The 24,781-nt window shown below is 44.5% G+C and overlaps 1 protein-coding gene across 2 annotated transcripts in view; it reads right to left on the reverse strand.

Annotated features, from left to right (window-relative positions):
* The window catches only part of RHPN2 (rhophilin Rho GTPase binding protein 2), a 67,328-nt gene that overhangs the window by 16,559 nt on the left and 25,988 nt on the right, over positions 1-24,781 (reverse strand). For both annotated transcript variants that reach the window (XM_043899077.1, XM_043899076.1), the window contains exons 3-6: positions 21,796-21,924; positions 18,647-18,722; positions 2,423-2,500; positions 1,925-2,049 (exon numbers count right to left, since the gene is read on the reverse strand). In XM_043899077.1, coding sequence (XP_043755012.1) covers positions 1,925-2,049; positions 2,423-2,500; positions 18,647-18,722; positions 21,796-21,924 — 408 coding nt within the window. The remainder of the gene's footprint in view (positions 1-1,924; positions 2,050-2,422; positions 2,501-18,646; positions 18,723-21,795; positions 21,925-24,781) is intronic.

Genomic DNA, 24,781 nt, shown 5'->3' on the forward strand with positions numbered 1-24,781 from the left:
TGGGCCTGCTCATACTGTTAAGACGCCCACAAGCACAAACAGAAACAAGGCTTCTCAACCAGGATGTCCTTCCGTAGGTGAATGGACATACAAACCGTGGTACAGCCACACAGTGGAAAACTATGCAACACTTAAAAAAAAAAAAAGAAATGAACCATCAAGGCATGAAAAGACACAAGAAACCTTAAGTGCGTGTGACTAAGTGAAAGAAGCCAATCCGGAAAGGCTACATACTGTATGATTCCAACTATATGACTTTCTGGAAAAGACAAAACAATAGAGACAAAAAGAATCAGTGGTTGCCAGGGTTGGGGAGTGCAAAGGGGTGGGGATGCCTAGGTGGAGAAGATTACAGGGTAATGAAACTATTCTGTATGATACTATAACGTGGATACATGTCATTGTTGTTTAGTCGCTAAGTGATGTCTGACTCTTTTGCGACCCCATGGTCTGTAGCCCGATAGGCTCCTCTGTCCACGGGACTTCCCAGGCGAGAATACTAGAGTGGGTTGTCAGTTCCTTCTCCAGGGGATCTTCCCAACCTGGGGATCGAACCCACGTCTCCTGCATTGGCAGGGGGATTCTTTACCACTGAGCCATCCTGGAAGCCCACGTGTCATTGATCCTTTGTCCAAATCCATGGAACGTACACTACCAACAGGAACTGTAAACAGTGGGTGCTGGGTGATGGGCAGCCAGTGTCAGTGCATCAACTGTAACAAATGTAACACTCTGGTGGTGGACAGGGGAGGAGGTGGTGGGTGTGCAGGGGCAGTGGGTATATGAGAACTCTCTGTACCTTCCCTTCAATTTTACTATGAACCTGAAACTGCTCTACAAAATAAAATGTATTTTTTAAAAAAAAAATAAGGCTTCTCCTAAATGAAATGTAGCAATTACTAACCCCTCATAATTCTTCCTGAGGCCTCAGGAAGATATGTTTTAAAGACTCAGGATATGTTTTAAAGTTCATACGTTGACCAGGGTATAGATATGGAGCTTCTCCCTAATTCAGCACCAAGAAGTCACTTTTGGAGTTTTCACTCATGTGCAGGCAGCTAACACACCTTTAGGAAAAGTCATCTGCCCTTCCTTTCAAAAGCAAGCATCTAGAGCCATCTGCTGTGGTAAAATTTAACTCTGAATATGCTTCTCAGCTACTAGGATTTACTTTCATTTCACATACTCCTTGGGCTTCTATGGCGGCTCAGATGGTAAAGAATTCACCTGTAATGCCCTGGTCAGGAAGATCCCCTGGAGAAAGGAATAGCTACCCACTCCAGTATTCTTGCCTGGGAAATCTCATGGACAGAGGAGACTGGCGGACTATAGTCCATAGGGTCACAGAGTCAGACAAGACTGAAGTGACTAAGCAACGTACTGCTAAGCAACTCAGAGGAGAGGTATAGCATCTCCAAGATATTTCAACAGCACTAATCATCAAAAGTATCAAAAAGGGAAAAAATCAAAGATTCTGCTTCAGTTTTTAATAGATCTGATCTACTTCTGTTTGCTGCCCTGGTCATTGGGAGAAAACTTGATTCCCACCCCCATCCCATCTGGGACAAGAATCTTGCTTCTTGTCAGTTCTACCTCAGAGCCCTGGTGTTTCCCTCAAGATAAAATGAACACACACACGCACGCGCACGCACACACACACACACACACACACAGACACACACACACACGCAAATGCCTCCTCTCCTCGGCTCACTTGCTCTGAGAAGCAAGAAGCCACTGTCTGTTGGAGCCTTCTCCCTGTGGGTCCCCTTCATAAACAAACCCCGGTTTATCCACACATCTCCAGGCTCTCCTGAATTCATGGGGCAACTAGAAGGAGGGGGCTGCAGTGCAGAGGAGCCTTGTGTGGGGCTGAGGCTCCCCAGTGTGGCTGGAGACAGAAAGCCCCAGCTCAGGCACCTACCAAGTAAACAGGATCCCCATCTGTCGGGTGGGCGGGAAGAACCGGCTCTCGACAAACCCCAGCTGGATGAAGTAACTCATCAGCAGCTCTACTCCCGCCCCATTTCGGCTGGGCGTCCGACAGGCCTGAAAGGACAGGAACCACCGCAGGGGTGACTGGGTGAGCAGAGAGCAGATGGACGGGCCAGGAAGATGCTCACACACGGTTTCTCTGGAGCCTGGGCCCCGCTGCTGGCATCATGAACTCTAGGAGAGCTGGGAAAGGCTGGGAGGAACTCGTGAGTCCTGGAACCCAGCCCCAGACATGCATGTCTGTCTCCTCTTTGGTCTTCTTTCGTGGCAAGAAGATGAATGGATGTTTCCGACATCCCCTCCCTTTCACCCCCAGCCACCAGCGATTCTACCCAGACTTCAGGTGCAACAATGGGATCATCAGAAGTCTGCACAACCTCTAATCATAGCCAGTCTCCTCTCCATCCCACTGCACATGGAAACATACTTGTCTCAAATCCATGAGATCTGCTATTTCATCTTCGTAGAGGTAGCTGTCTTCACTGTAATGTTCCAGAATAAAATCCTGCAAGAAAAAGGAGATACTGTAAGATGTGACTCAAAACCAGAAACAAGTAAAATAGTAACGTCTAAGGTATGCGTGCATGCTAAGTCAATTCAGTCCTACCAGGCTCCTCTGTCCAAGGGATTCTCCAGGCAAGAATACTGGAGTCGGTTGCCATGCCCTTCTCCAGGGGATGTTCCTGACCCAGGGATTAAGCCCATGTCTCTTTAATCTCCTGCACTGGCTGGTGGGTTCTTTACCACCAGCGCCACCTGGGAAGCCCATAAAAATACAGGTAGAATTCATAAAAATTTATGGTAAAGTGTAGTGGTGGGATTTATTTTCTTAGTTTTATTTATGTATATTTAAAATTATTTTGCTTTTGTTGTTTCGGTTAAAGGGGAAAAAAGTGAAAGTCGCTTGAGTCATGTTTGACTCTTTGCAACCCCATGGACTATAGTCCATGGCATTCTCCAGGCCAGAATACTGGAGTTGGTAGCCTATCCCTTCTCCAGGGGATCTTCCCAACCCAGGAATCGAACCCAGGGTTTCCTGCACTGCAGGTGGATTCTTTACCAACTAAGCTATCAGGGAAGCCAAGTTAAAGGGAAAGTTGTTTTCTATTTAAAAACATATTGGCAGGGGACTTCCCTGTGGTCCAGTGGCTAAGATTTCCAGCTGCCAATGCAGAGATTGGGGTTCCATCCTTGCTTGGGGAACTAGATACCACATGCTATAACTAAAGGTCCCACATGCAGCAACTAAGAATTCGAATGCCACAACTAAAGATCCTGCACGTCGCAGCTGACGATCTGCCAAGACACAATGAAGATCAAAGACCCACCCTCCCCGAGTGCCACAACTAAGACCCGGTGCAGCCAAATAAATAAATGAATATTTTTTAAAAATTAAAGTGTCTTGGCAGCATAGTGAAGTGACTTGTGTAAGTGACTGTAAGTTCAATCACGCTGGCAAACATCACAGATATTTGGGGGCTCAGACCTTCATCTTCAGTGGGGACGTCACACATGGCAAAAGCAACTCCTGTCTGGGGACTGTTATGAGACCTCAGGGTCTGTGATGGGAACCTCTGTGAGGGCACTTCCACAAAGAAAGCACCCCAGTGAGACCCCCCAACTGGCTCTGTGAATTCACTCAGTCATGAGACACATTGGTAAGCACTGGCAGTGTGCCAGGCAGTGTACACAGTGCTGGGGCTACTTCAGACAACAAAACAAAGACCCTGCCCCATGGGCCTTATAATCGCACAAGCGAGCACAGACAGTAAGTAGCAGGCATAACAGAGAGCTCCCTGGTGGTCTAGAGGCTGGGATTCACTGCCACGGCCCAGGTTCAACGGTCAGGAAACAGCCCATAGGCTGTGCTTCTGCGGCTACTCAGGCACACAGCCGTGTCCGACTCTTTGCGGCCCCAGGGACTGCAGTCCGCCAGGCTCCTCCGTCCAAGGCATTACCCAGGCAAGAATGCTGGAGCGGGTTGCCATTTCCACCTCTAGGGGATCTTTCCCACCTAGAGATTGAAACCTCATCTCTGACATCTCCTGCACTGGCAGGCGGGTTCTTTACCACTAACGCCACCTGGGAAGCCCCCGGCCCCCACTGCCTGCTGTAAGCTGTGTGGTGTGGCCAAATTTTTTTTTAATTTAAATGAAAAAAAAAATAGGTACAACATAACATATATTAGAAGATGGTTAAGTATTACAGGAAAAAAATAACAGGAGTATAATGTGTGTGGAGAATGAGTTCTTGCACAACATCCTCCATAAGAACTGGCTCTCCCTGGCTGCAAAAAGCTGAAGGGAGCGATTGTTGATTACATTTTCCCAAGTGACTGTGAGTGTTCTCTTTACACATTTTCTACATTAAAGTCCCTTCTGCTTTTTATATGTTCAGTGAATATTTACACATGCACCCATACACCCTCCACTTATAGAAATGGGATTGTAGTGAACGAATATACAACTTGGCTTCCCTCTTGTTTTCCTTGAATTGGCACTGTATCAAATGTTTTCCTATGCCACAAAGAATTCTATAACACAGCTTTCAATGGTTATATAATCCTCCAAAGGCACAAAGGTACCATTCATTTATTCAACAAATAGAGTACCTACTATGTGCTAGCCAATATGTCCCATGATATTCTTAACCCTCCTTTGTTAAACACATAAATCATGACAGTCCTCCTTCTGCACATCTCTGATTAGTTCCTCAGAATAAATCCTGAGAGGATGTTGTGCCAGTTCCAAGGATATGCAGAAGGCTCCTTTTGTTTTTTCACGTGTCATTTTTAGCCAACTTTTCTGTTGGCTTTATGATTCTATGATTTTCTTTATGACTTTAAGGCTGATGTTTGGAATCAGCTCCCCTACTAACAAAGCGACACTGTGTATATTTGAAATGGTTTTCAGATATGATCAATTATGTTACTAGTGACGATAATTATGGCGAGGATGATCTGGGAGACAAAGTTCCTCTAGGGCTTCTCTAGGACTGCATCCATGAGAGCAGCATTAAAGGCCACCACTCAGGGGACTTCCCTGGTAGTCCAGAGCTTAAGAATCTGCCTTCCAATGAGAGGGATGTGGACTTGATCCATGGTCAGGGAACTAAGATCCCACATGCCTCGGGGCAACTAAGCCCACACGCCCCAACTACTGAATTCGTCTGCTAAGTGAAAGATCCCACAACAAAGACCCAAAGCAGCCCAGAATAAATAAATAAACAAGTATTAAAAAAAAGAAGATGAAGAAGAAGGCTTGTTCTACTTGATTTGCTAAAACACATGAAAAATGGACAATGAAACCAAATATGGAGCAGAAACAGCAGCAGATTCGAGAGTCAGGTATATAACATAAGCCCACCATTCAAAGAAGAGGAAAAGCCGGGAGCATCCACCAGGTCCAGGCAGGAAGGAGGGTACACACAGCTGTTCCTGATGTGAACTGAAGGGAAGAACTCTTACAGGGATGTGGGTAGGGTTATGGGGAACCACAGGGATGGCGTGGGGCCTCCAGAGCCATCAGAACCACAGAGCTGAAGGGCCGAAGGGGAGAAGGAGTTAGGAGAACTTGGAGAGGCGGCTGCCTGAGGCGAGGATCCAAACCAGGAGGTCCTCTGGTGGGGTGGGGTGGGGGGGAATGCAAAAGGTAGCCAGCTGAGGGAACTGGGGAGTGAAAAGCCCCGCCTTCCCTCTCCTCCCCTCCTCTCATCCCCTCAGCCACACCCAGCAGGAAGTCAGACAGCAGGAGCCAGGGCTGCCTCCCACACAAAACAGGAGGGAGGGGACCAGGGGGAAGGAGGGGCAGAGAATGAAAGGACAGCATCCCACATGACACATGGATTCTGTACACATAGCTCAGGGGAAACTGGCCACCACTTTGGCGAAAATAAAAACTAACAGCCCTGGGGCTTCCCTGGTGGGAAGCCAGTGGTTAAGATTCCGCCTTGCAGTGCAGGGGACACCATGAGTTTGATCCCCGGTCCAGGAAGATCCCACCTGCTGCCAGGCAACTAAGCCCGTGCCACAACTCCTGAGTCTGCACTCTGCAGCCCTTGAGCCACAATTGCTGAGCCCATAGGCAGCCACTCCTGAAGCCCATGACGCTTAGAACCTGTGCTCCACAAGAGAGGCCATCCCAATGAGAAGCCCCCCATCACAACTGGACAGTAGCCCCTGCTCCCCGCACCTAGAGAAAGCCAGCATACAGCAACAAACACCCAGCACAGACAAAAAGAAACTAAAACAAAAAAAGTTAGCACCCTACCTCTCATTACCCACCCCCCAAACAAACTCCAGATTGACTGGAGACTTAATGTTAAAAATTAAACAAAGCACTGGAAGAAACTACAGCAAAATAAATGTTTCCTCTTGGTGTGGAGAATGCCTTTCAAGGCAGGGCTGTAAAGGGAAGAACTGTGAAGCTTAACAAACATAAAATCTGTTTGAAAAAAAGATTTTATTTTTTAAACTGGTATGGCTTGTAAAACAAGTTAAAGGCGAGAACATACTGGGAGAAATACTTGCAATCTACATTACCATGGATTACTCTCCTTCATATACAAACGAACTCAAGAGCAACTCTGTGTGGTAAAGGAGACAAAGGCTAGAAATAGGTATTTCCAAGAGGACACATGTAAGGAGCAAATAAACAGAAGTGAGGATGTATTCAACTCTAGAATGTATACAAACAGTAATGATACCATTTTTGCCTGACCTCCCAAAATCAAAATGATCAATGATACCCAGCGTAAGTGACAGGGACAGAGTAAAGGACAAAGTAGGTGATTAAACAGTTAATCCCACTAGGGGACTGTAAGTAGAAAAAATACGGGAGACCCCTGTAAGTTAATGATTACTCAGAAGACGCTTAACAACAAAACCAGACAACAGAAACACAAGACATGCCCCAAAACAATAAAACAATAGTGGCATGAGACCCATACCTGCCCAGTGAGCTCAGTAAGTTAATGATTCCCAGGACGTGCTCTCTGCACATATAAGAAAACAATAATTTGTGGACCTAACCTGACCATGTAGGAAGCAGAAAACTCCCCACTCTACCTGGAGGAGCAGCTGATGATGGAAGCATGACGTCTACTCAAGAAAGACAAAGTTCTTCTCCCTCTCCCCACTTCTCCTTTGATTATAGAACTGTGGTCCAGTAAGTTCTCAGGGCAAAGCATTTCTTGCCTGCCTGCTTGTAAACCTCACAAGCATCCTATTCTAATGAATCACATCTTATCTACCTCTTTGCTTCTCACTGAATTCTTTCCTGCGCTGAGACACAAAGAACTGCAGTATCAGAGCTCTTATGAGCCCCTGAAATGACACAAATGGTTTCAGATGGCGACTGCAGCAGGATTGCGGTAAGAAAAGAAGGCCTAGGGGTCAGGTCCTAGAAGGCTCATGGGATGCCACGAGCCAAGAGTTTGGAGGAGCACACTCCACCAATGGCTGTCTGTTTTAGACAGGCTGATCAACCCCAAATGCTTTGGGGCTCTGATCAGGAAGTGGGTACAGGTCAAGCGAATGATATTATGGATGTCTAAAGGAAAAACAAACAAAACACTGGAGGAATGGTGGTAATCAACATGGGTTGCCATAAAAAGGTGGTATGAATGTTTAGAGATGTGGAAGGGATCAGGTGACAATGGAAATAGCATGCAAAAAGAAAGAAATTTTACTGTTCGGATTGCTTCTGACAGAAAAGTCTGAGACTTTTCTTCTATATTCTGTATCTATCCCTGTTAAAACTCAAGTCTGTAAACTTTTCCAACTGTTATTTGTAAACTAATAAACCTGCACTGCAATGTCTATTTTATGAATACGTTTAAAAATGAAATAGAGATCTCTGGATATGTGTAAGTCATGTCTTTCTGTCTTTAGATAATATTGCTGAGGTTAATTTGTGAATGAGCTCAATTTAATTGGCTTTGAAAAAGTAAAGTTAAGCACTTGCAAAATAAAACACTTCCAAATATAAGAGAAGCTAAGCTAAATGGATTATAGGTTCACATGATTTAAGAAATATGTAATATTAAATTAACATTTGGTATTAAAGTGTGTAGTTTAAGCTTGTTAATTAATACAGATATGTTTTTAGACTCATGAGTATTAAGTATAATACTTTATCTGGGTTTACTAAAAGTTAGTAAGTTCATACTATATTTGATGTACAATTTGTCAACAAAAAAATTAACCCCTTATTGTCAGACTTTTGCCATCTTGATATCCTTGTAGCATGGCAACAATCTGCTCTTAAATTTAAAAAAAAAAAATTAAGATAGATATACAAAAGCTGCAAATTAAACAGTCAGGGATATGGGAAATCCAAGATGGCTGCTTGGCTCTTCCCGGCTCCCTAGCAAACTCCATCTTTTACTTAATGGGTTAAAGCCTTCCTTGGCTACAAAGCTGATGCCATACAATGAAAAATAAAAAGATTTAAAATGAGCTTTTTTATTTAGGGTATACCTTTTACAAGTTTTAGTATTCAAGGCACCTGCTTTATTGGACAAATTAAATATGCCTATGTGATGAATTAACCAGACTTATTTTATAAACAAATTCATCTTAACTTGGCTATCTTTGGTAAAGATGAGGATAATTTTAGAAAAAAAATTATGTTTTAATAGATATTAAATTTTAGTTTTGCTACCTGAGGTCAGTATCTACTACCTAAAACTCACTTTTCAAATAACTCTTTGTTGTTATATTACTGTGAAGCCTAACCAAGTTCTTAAAAAGGTATTCTAAACTTGTTTCTAAAGCTGATCACTGTAACCTATCTTTGGATAAGACTAAATGCTTATACTTTATAATCGGAGATATATATGTTAGAAAAAAAAATCATTTAAAGGATTGTATCTCGCCTAGATCAAAGGCTTCTTATCAGGTATTCTTAAGTACATTATGCTCAAGAAAACTGAAGGGAATCAGCTTCCAAGATGAAGGGTAGTTTGCTCCTAATTACTCAAAGTGCCCAACAGAGGACCTCCTGAGCCCTGATGTCAGTCTTCCCCTCCCGCTGACTCTTACAAGTGCTGACCCTTTATTTCCCATCTGCAGCTAGACCAAATCTCGCTCATTGTCAACACCACTGGGATACCCTCTGTAGTATTCCTTAGAAACAATTTCTCGGGCATTAACACCTGGTTGGGAGACTGCTTTGGGAGGGATAACATCTAAAGTTGTAAGTACAAATCCTGAATCAGTTACAAGGTAGACTCTGACACAGGAAGGAAACTTCTGGATAGCTAACTATTGCTCCGGTGAAACCTGCCATATCCATGAAAATGGCTGCTCCGACAAGGGCTGTCTCACAGGTGGGAGCTGCTGCTCCAGCCAGGCTATTACCCCAGGGGACAGCACACCCAGGGCTTCCCAGGTGGCTCAGTGGTAAAGAACCGCCCAGCGCAGGAGACACGGGTTCCTACCCTGGGTCAGGGAGATCTCCTGGAGAAGGTAATGGCGACCCATTCCAGTATTTTTGCCTGGAAAATCCCATGGACAGAGGATCCTGGCGAGCTATAGTCCATGGGGTCACAAAGAGCCAGACATGACTTAGTGACTAAACGACAACAAAACGCATCCAAGAGTGAGGAAAGACCTCTTTTGTATCCCAAGCTATCCAAGGGGCCCATTTTCAGCCTAGCGAGCACCCGCAGCAGCGTAAGTTACCAACCAACTGCCTCTGAGAGAAATTTCTGATAGAAATCAAGAAGAAACAGTAAGAGCTCACGTGCTTTTTTCAACATCCGACCTAAGTCTGGCAGAGGGTAAATTGGGAAGTTTTTCTGAGATCCCTGAACTTTTCACAAAAGAGTTGACCAGGTTGATCCAATCTTTTGATCTCACCTGGAGAGATTTACAAATCTTATCCCACTGCTGCACTCCTGAGAAAGAACAGCACAAAATACTGGCAGCCAGAGCCCACGCTGACCAAAGGGCAGCTCAAGCCCAAGAGGGCCATGCCATACACCCCAAGGGGAACTATGCTGCTCCTGAGCCAAATCCACAATGAAATCATCAGATCCACTTTGTTGAGAGCGACAGATGGGACCATATGATTAATTGTTTAATAGAGGGTATGAAAAAGCTCACAATGGGGGCTTCCCTGGTGGTCCAGTGGTGCAAAAATCCACCTTGCAATACAGGGGATACAGGTTCAATCCCTGGTCCGGGAAGATACCACATGCCACGGAGCAACGAAGCCTGTGTGCTAAGACTACTGAGCCCACCCGAGCCTCAACTATTGAAGCCCACGCGCCCTAGAGCCCGTGCTCCACACACCAGAAGCCACCGCAACGAGAAGCCCCTGAACCACATCGAAGAGTAGCCTCCAGCTCACCACAACTAGAAAAAGCCTGCTGGCAGCCAATAAAATAAAATATACAAATAAAAACAGTCACACCTTGGGGGCGGAAGTTTGTTTTAAAAAGAAAAAGCTTACAATGAAACCTGTTAACTGTGAAAAAGTGAAAAGAAATCCAATAGGGACCAGATAAAAATCCTACAGTTTTTCAAGGGAGATTAATAGAAGCGTTTTAACTCAAAAATATACACACAACTCCTGCAGCTCAATTCCAGAAAAATAAACAACCCAATCAAAAAATGGGCCAAAGATCTAAACAGATATTTCTCCAAAGAAGACATACAGATGGCTAACAAACACATGAAAAGATGCTCAACATTACTCATTATCAGAGAAATGCAAATCAAAACCACAATGAGGTACCATTACACGCCAGTCAGAATGGCTGCTATTCAAAAGTCTATAAGCAATAAATGCTGGAGAGGGTGTGGAGAAAAGGCAACCCTCTTACACTGTTGGTGGGAATGCAAACTAGTGCAGCCGCTATGGAGAACAGTGTGGAGACTCCTTAAAAAACTGGAAATAGAACTGCCATATGACCCAGCAATCCCACTCTTGGGCATACACACCAAGGAAACCAGATCTGAAAGAGACACGTGCACCCCAATGTTCATCACAGCACTGTTAATAATTGCCAGGACATGGAAGCAACCTAGATGCCCATCCGCAGACGAATGGATAAGGAAGCTGTGGTACATATACACCATGGAATATTACTCAGCCATTAAAAAGAATTCATTTGAATCAGTTCTAATGAGATGGATGAAACTGGAGCCCATTATACAGAGTGAAGTAAGCCAGAAAGATAAAGACCAATACAGTATACTAACACATATGTACGGAGTTTAAAAAGATGGTAACGATAACCCTATATACAAAACAGAAAAAGAGACACAGATGTACAGAACAGACTTTTAGACTCTGTGGGAGAAGGTGAGGGTGGGATGTTCTGAGAGAACAGCATTGAAACAAGTATACTATCAAGGGTGAAACAGATCACCAGCCCAGGTTGGATGCATGAGACAAGTGCTCAGGGCTGGTGCACTGGGAAGACCCAGAGGGATGGGATGGGGAGGGAGGTGGGAGGGGGGGATCGGGATGGGGAACACATGTAAATCCATGGCTGATTCATGTCAATGTATGGCAAAAACCACTACAATATTGTAAAGTGATTAGCCTCCAACTAATTAAAATAAATGGGAAAAAAATATACCAAAAAAAAAAAAAGTGTACATAGGTGGATCCCTCCTCCCCTGAGGGACAGGACTTTTTGGCTCTACATTTCATAGCCCAGTCTTCCCCAGACATCAGGAATAATATTCAAAAAAGCCAACTGCAGGTCCTCAGACCCCTAAGAGTGATTTGCTCTAATTGGCTTATTTGGTTTTCAATAATAGGGATATGGCTAAAGAGGCTGAATACACCCAGAGAGATAAACAAAGGGCCCAGATGATGACAATGGCTGTGTCCACTCTGAGACCACCACAGGAAAGGCCAGGTTTTTTAGGCCAATCTGGCCATGGTAGACCATAAGGCCCATAGGTACCCAGACAAAATCAGTGTGCTCTGTGTGGACAGAAGGGACACATTAGAGTAAGACTGTGATGGATGAACCCTTTGCAAACAGCTAAGGTATTCAAAGAGGGAATGCCCCAGGCACCAGAGAGTTGGGGGGTGGGGTCTGCCTTCTTTGATGATTTCACAATCAAAAGACTGACAGGGTCCAAGGCCAAAAAAGGCTCTGCTCAGAGATGGCATCTATAGAACTAATGCGGAGCCTTGGGCAGTCACTGAAATGTCAGGTCACTTGATAAAATTTCTCACAGACTAACGTAACCTTCTTGGTCTTAACCCAAAGGATCGGAAACCTTAACAACTGTGAGAAATATGTAATGGGAGGGTCAGGCAAGAGACAGGTACACATTTTCCTGTGACCCTTTTTGTACAACATCAGTGGCTGGTTATTTCTACATTCCTTTCTGTTTGTGCCTGACTGTCCTATTTCTTTAATAGAAGGTACTTTTTAAATAAATTAGGGGCCACACTCTGTCCCTTGAGGGACAAGGAAACCACTCTCATCATCAAAAGATATTAACAAAAAATAGAAAAGAATAAATTGAATCTATAACTGAGATAAAAGACTCAATATACCCTAAAATATAAAACATTAAGATTCCAGGTATAATCAGAAAGAGACTGAGGCCTTCAGTGACTCTCTTTTAGATTTGGAAACTGAGGAAAACGGTCTGGATCTTCAAAATCATGGCTATAATCTTTCTTAATGACTTTTCCAAAGCTCATTGTTGTATTTCTTTCAATTTATACCTTTTTGTAGATTCATTCTCCAATGCTTAATATCTAAGAAGGCTAAAAGGATGATGCTAACCACAGTGACACTGACTTGCAGCTCTCCGAACAGAGAAGGGACAGTCAGCCAGGTGCTTCACTCCTTCCCCAGGCAGGCTGATGTTTCATCTCAGCCCGAAGTAGCTAATGATCAGTTACTGCCCTTTACCCCTTTTGAAGCATAAAACGGTAAACACTGGGAGAGAGGAATGATACAGACAGAGTAAAGGGACAAAGTAGGTGATTAAATAGTTAATCCCACTAGGGGATTGTAAGTAGAAAAAATATGGGAGACCCTGTAAGTTTGCTTAATCACAAAACCAGGCAGGCTTGCTTAGAAACAAACCCATGCAGGAGAAGCATGAGACATACGCCCAAGACAATAGAACAATGGTGGCATGAGACCCACATCCTGCCCAGTGAGCTCAGAAAGTTAATGACCCCTAAGACATGCCCTCTGCCTGCATAAAAAGCAATAATTTGTGGACCTAGCTTGACTACGTAGGGACAAGAAAACTACCCTGCTCAACCTGGAGGAAGAGCTGATGATGGAAGCATGAGGTCTACTCAAGAAAGACAAAGAAGTTCTTCTCCCTTTCCCCACTTTTCCTGTTTTTTAAAAAAAAAAATTTTTTTAATTTATTTTTGGCTGTGCTGGTTCTCTGTTGCTGTGTGGGCTTTCTCTAGTTGTAGGGAGTGGGAGCCACTCTTTAGTTGTGCTGTGTGAGCTTCTCGTTGTAGGGGCTTGTCTTGTTGGAACATGGGCTCTCGGGCACATGGGTGTCAGTAGCTGAGACTCCTGGGCTCTAGAGCTCAGAAGTAGTGGCACACAGGCCTAGCTGCTCCACAGCATGTGGGATCTGCCCAGGTCAGGGGCCAGATCACGTCTCCTGCACTGGCAGGCAGATTCCTCACCACCGAGCCACCAGGGAAGCCCCTCCTTTTCCTTTGATTATAAAACTATATAGTCCAGGAAGTGCTCAGAGTGCACCATTTCTCGCCTGCTCACAAGCGTCCTATTCTAAAAAGTCACTTCTTATCTACCTCTTCACTGCGCACTAAATTGTCTTCTCTGCTGAGACATAAAGAACTGTGGTACCAGAGCTCTCTGGAGCCCCAAAAGATGACACAAACGGTTTCATAAGCAGTCACACACACTTGATAGGAATGTAAGGCAAGACAAGTTCTGGTGGGTTATTAGGTAAACATATCTTTGACCTACCAAATCCACATCTAGAGATTTATCCAAAGGGAATATTCAGCAAAGTGTGCACAGATGCTCACAGGAGAGCTGCTGACAATAAAATCTGGAAGATGCCTTAAGAATGAAATTAATAGCTACCTTACTTGGCACTTACTACCAGTAGATACCATGCTGAATCTGAATAGATTGGAGGAGTCTCATATCCTCCTAAAGACCCCTGATCAGAAGATGAGACCAGGTGCTCAAAGCTTAAGCATCAAATAAAGGTGTAGGGGAATGTGTGTGGCTGTGAGGGACCCTTACATGTCTTGGTATTTTCTGAACGTTTTGCAATACTGTTCTCAATAAGAAATATATATTAATAAAGCTATATTTAAAAGAAAAAAAAACTTGAATACTCTGGAAAGGGAATTTATTTTGATGGTGCTTCTCCATGAAGTTGTTTTAAAGCCCATTTATTTAAAACAGAACATAATCAGACCATGAAGCTTCACTGACCATTAAACATCACAAGGATACACAGATCTGAAAGACAACATGAATTGCCCTGATTTAGTAGGCCAGATTATTTACGCGCACCTGTCTGTGTTACTCTCAAGCACAAACATGGAAGGAAAAACAGACTGTCCCCCAGACATCCTCATTTTTGTATGACTGACATTGTAGAGTTCTTTTTAGGCTAAAATGACATGGTTGGAAACCTCAGCTGAATAGCACTTGGCCATACCCACAACATGTGATCTTTTTTCCCCACTAGATTTAATGTGAATTCCGCACATGACATGTTCGGATCCTCACAGTTGCCCAGGAAATTCCCAATTTTCCCCAAGAGTCTCCCTTTTGAACTCCTGTACTCTTTTTAAATTTTTAAAATTTTGGCGACCTGCACAATTCCTTCCAAACTCACACATTTTGTATTTCTGGGTATGTCTTTTTTTTTTTTTTTTTTTAATTGAAATACAGTTGACTACAATATTATGTTAGTTTCAGGTGTATGACATACTGGCTTGATATTTGCATACTTTACAAAATGATCACCGTGGCAAGTCTAGTAGCCATCTGTTGCCATACAAAGTTATTATGGTATTACTGAATATATTCTTTATGCTTCATAGTCTATCCCCATGGCTTATTTATTATATGAAAATTTGTAACCTTAATCCCGTTCACCTATTTCCTGTCCCCTGCAAAATGCCCACACTCTTCCAGCTCTGGCACAAAGCAACAAACTAAATCTTAAAAGAAACTATTCTACAAAAGCAACTAAAACATTTCCACAGACATAGGCATTGTCTGGAGTCTCACAGACCTATGGCAAGTGTCACACCTAACTGAAAGTTCATGTGCCCTGTGAGAAGCTGGCATATAGCTGTCTACTACCCAGAAAATAAAATTTTTGGTAATCCTGGGTCTGGCAAGACTACCAAAGTCCCTTCTCAAACTCTAATATAAACCCCAAACTCACAGGGCCCAGGACCTGGATTTAAACAAGACATCAGTCCACAAGGCCCTGAAGGAAAGGAACTCACACAGTCTCTGCTTGAGATTGGAAGACAAGTGCAAAAGCTTTCGAAGCATTAATCAATTTTTTTTTTTGCCACCCCACCCCTCTTTTTTTTTTTAATTTTTTTTTTAATTGGAGAATAATTGCTTTACAATATATATTTTGTTCATCATCCAATACTTTGACTACGTGATGCAAAGAACTGACTTATTAGAAAAGACCCTGATGTTGGGAAAGACTGAAGGCAGGAGGAGAAGGGGACGACAGAGGATGAGATGGTTAGATGGCATCACCGACTCAACGGACATGAGTCTGAGCAAACTCTGGGAGCTGGTGATGGATAGGGAAGCCTGGCATGCTGCAGTCCACAGGGGTCACAGAGTCGGACACGACTGAGTGACTAAACTGTACTGAATTGATTTTGTTCATCTTTGCCATACATCACCATGAATCAGTCATAGGTATACATATGTCCCCTCCCTCTTGAACCTCCCTCCCGCCTCCTCCCCATCCCAGCCCTCTAGGTTGTCACCGAGCACTGGGTTTGAGCTCCCTGTATTATAGAGCAAATTCCCACTGGCTATTTTACATATGGTAATATATATGTTTCAATGTTACTTTTCCAATTAGGCCCTTCCTCTCCTTCCCCTACTGTGTCCACAAGTCTGTTTTCTATGTCTGCGTCTCCACCGCTGCCCTGCAAACAGGTTCATCAGTACCATCTTTCTAAATTCCATACATACGCATCGAAAAGAAAGTGAAAGTGAAGTCACTCAGTTGGGTCCGACTCTTTGCGACCCCATGGACTGCAGCCTACCAGGCTCCTCTGTCCATGGGATTTTCCAGGCAAGAATACTGGAGTGGGTTGCCATTTCCTTCTCCAGGAGATCTTCCCAACCCAGGGATTGAACCCGGGTCTTCCGCATTGTAGGCAGATGCTTTACCATCTGAGCCACCAGGGAAGTCATTAATATATGATATTTTTCTCTTTCTGACTTCACTCTCTATAATAGCCTCTGGGTTCATTTACCTCATTAGCACTGACGCAAGTGCATTCCTTTTTATGGCTGAGAAATATTTCTCTGTATATATGTACCATAGCTTTTTTATCCATTCATCTGTCGATGGACATCTAGGTTGCTTCTATGCCCTAGTTATTGTAAATAGCGCTGCAATGAACACTGAGGTACATGCATCTTTTTCAATTATGGTTTATTCAGGGTGTATGCCCAGTAGTAGGATTGTTGGGTCATATAGTAGTTTTATTCCTAGTTTTTTAAGGAATCTCCACAGTGGCTGTTTCAATTTACATTCCCATTAACACTGCAAGAGGGTTCCCTTTTTTCCACACATTCTCCAGCATTTATTGCTTGTAGATTTTTTGATGATGGCCATTCTGACTGGCATGAGGTGATATCTCATTGTAGTTTTGATTTCCATTTCTCTAATAATGAACGATGTTGAGCATCTTTTCATGTGTTTGTTAGCCATCTGTATGTCTTCTTTGGAGAAATGTCTGTTTAGCTCTGCTGCTCACTTTTGACTACGTTGTTTGTTTTTCTAGTATTGAGCTGTAAGAGCTGTTTGTATATTTTGGAAGTTAATCCTTTGTCAGTTGATTCATTTGCTATTATTTTCTCCCATTCTGAAAGTTGTCTTTTCTCTTTATTTATAGTTTCCCTGGAGAAGGAAATGGCAACCCACTCCAGTATTCTTGCCTGGAGAATCCCATGGACAGAGAAGCCTGGCAGGCTACAGTCCATAGGGTCGCAAAGAGTTGGACATCACTGAGTGACTTAGCATAGTCCACAGTCTTGCTGTGCAAGAGCTTTTAATTTTAATTTTAAAATTTAAGTTTAACTAGGTCCCACTTGTTTATTACCAATTGCTTTTTAAAAGGACAAATTGTGCAGTGCCCAAAACGCCATATGGTCATTTTTTTCTTTTCTAAAATAAAATCAGTGAAAAGATAAGTCAACTAATAGGACTACTGTGATAAGAAACAGAATTCTTTGAAGCATTTTTCACGATTCTGGGATTCATCCCTACACACCCTGCCTGTGCTGGAAAGCTTGAAGACAGACACCACCTTCCACCTCATCACCACTTTCTTCTCCTACATGGAAGTTTGAGACAATTCAGTAAAACTCAGAGTGATGGATCTGGGGCGAAGAGGAAGAGGAAAGCATTCCAGACTTGGGGAGGCCTCTCCTGACCCCAGCTTGGGGGCAAGCCATCTCTGGGTACCTCCATCAAAGTATCTCTCTCACTTCCCACCCAGATCCTCCACTGAATTACAGGGGCCCTAACAGCTGGGCCTCTGACATCACCAGCATCTGTTCAGTGACTGACAGAGGTGGGCCTACAATATCACTGCTTGCCACAGACACACATGGCTAAGGGGAGGCCAGGTACTGTTTCCACTTTAAAGAGGTGAATTGTGCAATGTGTGAATATCTCAATAAAGTTGGTACTTAAAAGAAAAAAAAAGATGGAAGGGAGGGAAAGAGGGAGGGAGAGAAAGGGGGAGGGGAGAGGGGGGGATAGAGAGAAAAAAAGAGAAGGCAGACATCCAGGGATCAGGGGGTGGGGGATGCATAAACTCTAGCTATTCAAGTGTTTAAGGGCAGTGAACCAGTATCCTTGGTTTACTCTGAAAGGTATAAAAACTAAGATGTGCTAATGTACAGAGAGAGGGATGCATAGATGCACAAATACATGATAAGGTGACTACAGCAAAATGTTAACAGGAGAATCTAGGTAGTGAGTATACAGGGATTCACTGTGGCATTCTTTCAAATTTTCTACTATTTCCAAAATAAAACGTTGAGGGTCAAAAACTTTTGGCTATTCTTCCAAAAACATGGCCTCAATTGACTATAAAATCTGAGGCAAAAAAAAGATACTAAAACAGGATGCAATTTTAAAAACTCAAAGCCTGTCTACCACAGATCCTCTTTGCCTTGGATTCCTGGAGCCAACCAACCCGGGTTCCCAACCCCTTCCCCAGGCGTGTGAGTCTCAGCGACCAGATGTTAGTGAGCATAGGGAAGTTTAGCATGGGCTGTCTGGGTGGTCTGCCGAAGGGGCTCAAGGCCACCCTGAAGAAATCACGCGACACTTGGCCCATCAAGCCTCACTCAGCACTTGCAAGGGATTCACAATTTCCACATTTCTCTTTTAAACAGCGAATTCACTGCCCATTGCTTTGAGATTTACCTTGAGAGCGACTGAAAAATCAACGTCCTTGGTTTCCTTCAGGCCAAGTGGAATCAGGGGAATCGTAAATGCTTCCCTAGAAGGAACAGAGCAAGATACATGAACATCCGCATCTCGGCCACTTTGCATACCCCCAGCTTGTTCCCCCACCAGAATCCAGCTCAGGTCCGTACCCCTCTCCTCCCGCCAAGCTAGTACACATCAGTTCATTTTCCATAAAGACCACTTGGGGACTTCCCTGGTGCTACAGTGGATAAGAATCCATCTGCCAATGCAGGAGACATGGGTTCGATCCCTGGTCTGAGAAGTTTCCAGATGCCTAGAGACCACGTCCCGCAACAAGGGAAGCCACCACAATGAGGAGTAGCTCCGCTCACTGCAACGGGAGAAAGCCTGAGCGAAGCAACAAAGACCATGTGCAACCAAAAATAAATAAAACTTTTTTTTTTTAAAAAAAGGCCACTCAGGTCATGTCCTCGTCTTTGCTGGAGGAGTCCCTGTCCCCTTCTAGACAACCAAGCCTAACACATGAGGTCTCTACCAGCTGTAAATCTGTAAATCTACCAGCTGATAAATCTACCTGATTTATCCCTCCAGTCACATTGCATCTTTGAATAACTGTCCTGAGGACCTACTGCACACCAGGGTCTGTGCCTCACGTGCTCACTGCTCTGCGGTCTGGGGCACTGCCACCATTTCCAGCCAGCCCCCACCCTTCTCCTCCTCCTCCCTTCACTGCAGTGGGTCCCACCTCTCCTGTAGCCCTCCAACCCTGGGCTCTCAGGTGCCTCCTCCCATGGGGCGTATCCCTCTAGGTGTCCCACCCTCAGCACAGGGAAGGCCTTGAGGGCGGGGGCCCCATCTGACACCTAAGTGCACCTGGCTCCCAGCCCTAGGTCAGGCCCTGGCCAGCTACTTCCCCACCACCTCCTCTGCCCCAACCAACCACCTGGTTACCCCAAAGGTCACCCTAGGCGGTCTCAGGAGCAGGGCCAGTGGGAAGTGAACTAGGCTCAGCTGTGTTTTGCCAACAGGGATTTCGCTCCCTGACCTGTAACAGGAGACCTCCTGTGGCCCTCAGCCCAGCCGGGGAGGAGGCCAGGAATGCAGGCGGGGTGAGTGGACAATGGGCTGTAAGCTGAAGCTACCTCTGTGGGGGACAGAAAACAACAGGACTGTGCTGAAAGCAGGCAAGTCCCAGTGGGGTGCATAGCCTTCCTAAGGCCTGCCAGGAAAGCTGGATCCTGCTAGAAGGAGATGAGGACAGGCTGGGCTGCTATCTGCTGGCTTCACCCCGACGGGGCTGGCGGCTAGGTCTGCTCTTCCTGTGACCGTGCAAGAGCAGCCAGCATCCCCAGGCTCCTGGCCAGGACTCCCCACCCTCCATCTTGTGCTAATATAACATTTTCCCATAACCTTGGGGCTCCCTGTGTTGTCTCATCTGCATGAGATTATGTCTTCCCTGTCTACCTCATAGATGTGTATGAAGATCAACTGTACCAAGAAAAAAATAATGTGCTTTGAAAACAGGAAGAGGGCGGATGGAAATGCAAGATGTCATTATATATCTGCACATCTCTCTCCCCTCTTCCCCACTCCCGGGGACTAACTTTCCCACTCCCAGAGGCCAATCGGCCACTTTACATCTGTAATGCAGTCACACAGGGGCCTTGACTGCGTGTCTTTGGGGAATATGCATGAACAGCCCTGTGCTTCACGTACAGCGATGTGGAATAAGAAACATACTACTTCTATCACCAATGCTTGGCCCTGACTCATCTCATAGATGGAGAAGGGAATGGCAACCCACTCCAGTATTCTTGCCTGGAAAATCCCATGGACAGAGGAGCCTAGGGGTTGCAAAGAGTCAGACACGACTGAGTACACAGCATGAGCTGGGGGAAGCTGTTCGCTGGCTGTACTGATCAGGTGTCAGAACTATGCTGGGAGCTCACAGGTCAGTGAGCCAGGACACAGCCTGGCTCATGGATGGCCACTAAGGAAGCAAACGTTTCACCCGTGGCTCAGAAAAACCCCTTGGGGACAGTACAGAGGACTGTGCAGGAGACGATCAGGAAAAGCACCTTTCAAAGGTGATGGAAGGTTCCCCATCATTTTCGTTCTGTTCATCCAGGGAATTATTTTCTCACTGAGTTTTCCTTGGGGCTCCCTTACCTTTTGAAAAGTCCTACTTCCCCAGACAGAAAAGTACATAAACTGTTCTTTAGCAGTTCTCAAGGTTATTTCCTCTTTAAGATGGACTTTTGGGGACCTCCCTGGCAATCTAGGGGTAGGAACTTCACCTTCCAATGCAAGGGGTATGAGTTCTATCTCCAGTCGGGGACCTAAGATCCCACATGCCTCGAAGCCAAAAAGCAGAACATAATCAGCAGAAGCAATACTCTAACAAATTCAATAAAGGCTTTTAAAATGGTCCATATAGAAAAATAAAAAAAAAAAGATGGACTTTTCCTTCCAAGGTAGCTCACCTTGGGGAGGGAGAATTTCTAAGCTCTTCTGAAGGTCACACCTCAACATTTGGCCTCCCACAAAGACTCTCTAAGGGATGCTTCTAAATCAGAACATTTCTTTCTCAAATATTCAATGGGAGACATTTCCAACGTGTCTCAGTTACATTATCCCCTCAGGGAACTTGCAAAAGTCTCATGATCTTTGCTGGAAAAGGCAGCTTGTTATATGTTTCTCAACTTTTATCAACAGAATGACCCAGAGTCAGATCGTGTGCATGGTGCTGAGGTGGAGAGGGAAGAAGACGGGGCTTCCTGGGCCCCACCTGGCCGGCTGACTCTCAGAGCTGACCAGAGCTACCCTTCCAGGGCCTCTTTATGGCAGAGGCATCACCCAGGCTACGTGAGGGGTGCCATCTCCCTGCCTGAAACCAGCCACAAGGCTCTCCAGTAAAACTGTGTCCCAAGTGGCCCCAGGACAAATAAATGCCTTCTTCTCCAACTGGTCAGGTATTTCCAACAAACCCTATACAGGTTCTCTTTAACTCCTGCACCTTGCTCAATCCCAAACCAGATCAAAGTGGGGTTGGCTACATCCTGGGGCCTATCTGTGCACCATCCCTGCTGCAGACATTTCCCAAGGCTCAGAAAGTATCTGACAGAAGCACTGCCCCTACTTACTCTGTATTCTGATAGACTCCCACCGAGATGTTGAGCCCCTCCAGCTCTTCCTTGAGCATCTGCAGGTCTGAATTCAAGAAGCTCAGTTCCAGGCGCACCTGTTCTCGTACCTTTTGGTTCGTGGCCGCTCTGTTAAAAGAGAAAGGGGGAGAGAAGCAACTTCAGCCAGGCATCCCCCAGTGGCCGGTGGAGCAGACACCCCACCCCGGTCCCTGTAGGGAACTCTGGGGGCCTGCCTGCAGATGGAGGTGCCAGCTGTGATCAGACAAGGTGTCTCAGGGAGGCCGGGAACCTGCTCCCTTTTGAGCCACATCTGTCCATACATGGACCTAGGATTTAGCCAATGACGCTGAGCTGCTTAACTTGAATTCTGTAAGGATTAGCCTTTAGAAGAGAAAAGGAAGTTGCTCCTAGTCACCCGTAAGGGACCATAAATTATCTCCTTAAAAGGGAAAAGATGAGAAAAGAGACGGGGTGGGTAATATTCCCCAGCCCAGCCTATGAGGCTGATATCACCCTGATTCAAAACTAGGGGAAACCACCACAAGAAAACTAATCAGTATCTTTCATGTATATATATGTGAAAATCCTCCACAAAACATTAGCAACCTGAATCTAGCAACATATACAGAGAACCAAGTGGGATTTATCCCAGGAATGCAAGGTTGGCTTAATATCTGGAAATTAATTAATGTAACATACTATAGCAACAGAATAAGGGACACAGAAAAACTGTCATCTCAATAGATGCAAGAAAAAAAAGCATGTGATAAAATCCAACACAGATTTATGGTAAAAATCCATAACAAGCTAGGAATAAAAGATAATTTACAAAGCTTGATAAATGACACCTACAAAAACCCACAGCTAACATCATATTTAATGATGAAAGATTGATGCTTTCCCCCTTATGATCAGGAGCAAGGCAAAGATGTCCATTTATGCTACTTCTTATCAATACCATACTAGAGATTCAAGCCAGTAGCAATAAGGTAAAGAAATGAAAGGCATCTAGACCGAAAGGAAGAAGTAAAACTTTACTCACAGCTGACATAATCTTGCATGTATAAAATTCCCAGGCACCCAAAAAATGAATACTAGAACTAATAAATTTAGCTAGGTCAAAATACAAACATCAATTTTATTTCTGTATACTAGCAACAAGAAAAATCTTAAAATGAAATTAAGAAAATAATTTCACTCATAATAGTATCAGAAAGAATAAAATACTTGGGAATAAAATTAAGAAAAGAAGCAGAAATCTTGCACACTGAAAACTTCAAAACACTACTGTGATGTTAAACGGACAGATGTTTCATGTTTATGGACTGGAGGACTCACTATTGTCAAGAGGTCAGTTCTCTCCAACTGATCCATCAATTCAAATCAATTCCAGTTACAGACTTTCCTGGTGGTAGAGTGGGTAAGAATCCACATGCCAATGCAGAGGACACGAGTTTGACTACTGGCTGGGGAAGATGCCACATGCCGTGGAGGAACTAAGCCTGAGCACAACTACTGAGCCCTCACTCTGTACAGCCTGTGAACCTCGACGACTGAGCCCACATGCTGAAGCCCCTGCGCCTACGGCCTGTGATCTGCAGCGAGAGAAGCCACCGCAATGAGAAGCCCGTGCACCGCAACCAAGGGTAGCCCCCGCTCACAACTAGAGAAAGTCCCAGAAACCAAGACCCAGTGCAGTCAAATAAATAAGCAAGATAAACTTAAAAAAATGTGAAAACAGCAACTCCAATCTAAACCATAGTAAGCTTTTTAGGAGAAACTACCAAACCGATCCTAAAATTTATATGGAAATGCAAAGGACCTAGAAGAGCCAAATAATTTTCAAAAAGAACAAAGTTGGAGGACTTATGCTATCTGATTTTAAACTTACTACAAAGCCTCAGCAATCAAGACAATGTGGTACTGGCATAAGGACAGGCAATGGAACAGAACAGAATCCAGAAGTAAATTTTTACATTTATGGTAAATTGATTTTGACAAAGGTGACAAGAAAATTCAAGGAGCAAAAGTCCTTCTGACAAATGGTGCTGAAGCAATTGGACATTTCTAGGCATGTCAGTGTCCCCAAGACCGCCCCTAGAGTCAATGGGGGTGAGACTTGCAGGACTCAGGATTTATTACAGCAAAAGGACATCCAGCAAAATCAACTAAGGGAAAGGCGCATGGGGTGAGGTCTAGAGGAAACCAGGCACAGGCTGCTAAGAGTCCTCTTTCCCAGAGGGGTCACACAGGACATGCTTAATTCCTCCAGCAAAGGGTTGTGACAACATGTGTGTAAATGCTGTCATCCAAGGAAGATCACCAGGGTTTTTACTGGGGGTTGGTCAGGTAGACATCCCTGCCTAGCAAGTTACAAAATTTAAGACTCCAAGAAGGAAAGCAGGTATTTGCTATAAACCACATGGTTTGTCCGCCTGCAATGTGGGAGACCTGGGTTCGATCCCTGGTGGGGAAGATTCCCTGGAGAAGGGAAAGGCTACCCACTCCAGTATTCTGGCCTAGAGAATTCCATGGACTGTATAGCCCATGGGGTTGCGAAGAGTCAGACATGACTGAGCGACTTTCACTTCACTTCACATGGTTTGTGCAAATAGTTTAAGTATAGTGAGCTCCTCTTATAAGTCCTAGGAATAAGGGGAACTCTCCTGAAATCTACATTTCCACACACCAGCCAAGTGCCAACCTTGCAAGCAGGGCTTTCTAAAGATAGACTTCTCAGGCCTGCGACAATAACTCTTTTCTGCACAATATGCAAAAAATAAATCTCAGTCTAAGCATTACACCAAACCAAGTATCAAGTCAAAATGGATCAGACGGGGGTTGGGGGTGGGAGTGAGACTCCAAGAAGGAGGGGATATATACAAACTTACAGCTGGTTCAGGTTGTTGTACAACAGAAACCAACACTGTAAAGCAATTATCCTCCAATTAAAAGTAAAGTCTTAAAAAATGGATCAGAGACC

Source organism: Cervus elaphus, chromosome 4 (assembly GCF_910594005.1).
Source record: "Cervus elaphus chromosome 4, mCerEla1.1, whole genome shotgun sequence".
NCBI classification, from domain to species: domain Eukaryota; kingdom Metazoa; phylum Chordata; class Mammalia; order Artiodactyla; family Cervidae; genus Cervus; species Cervus elaphus.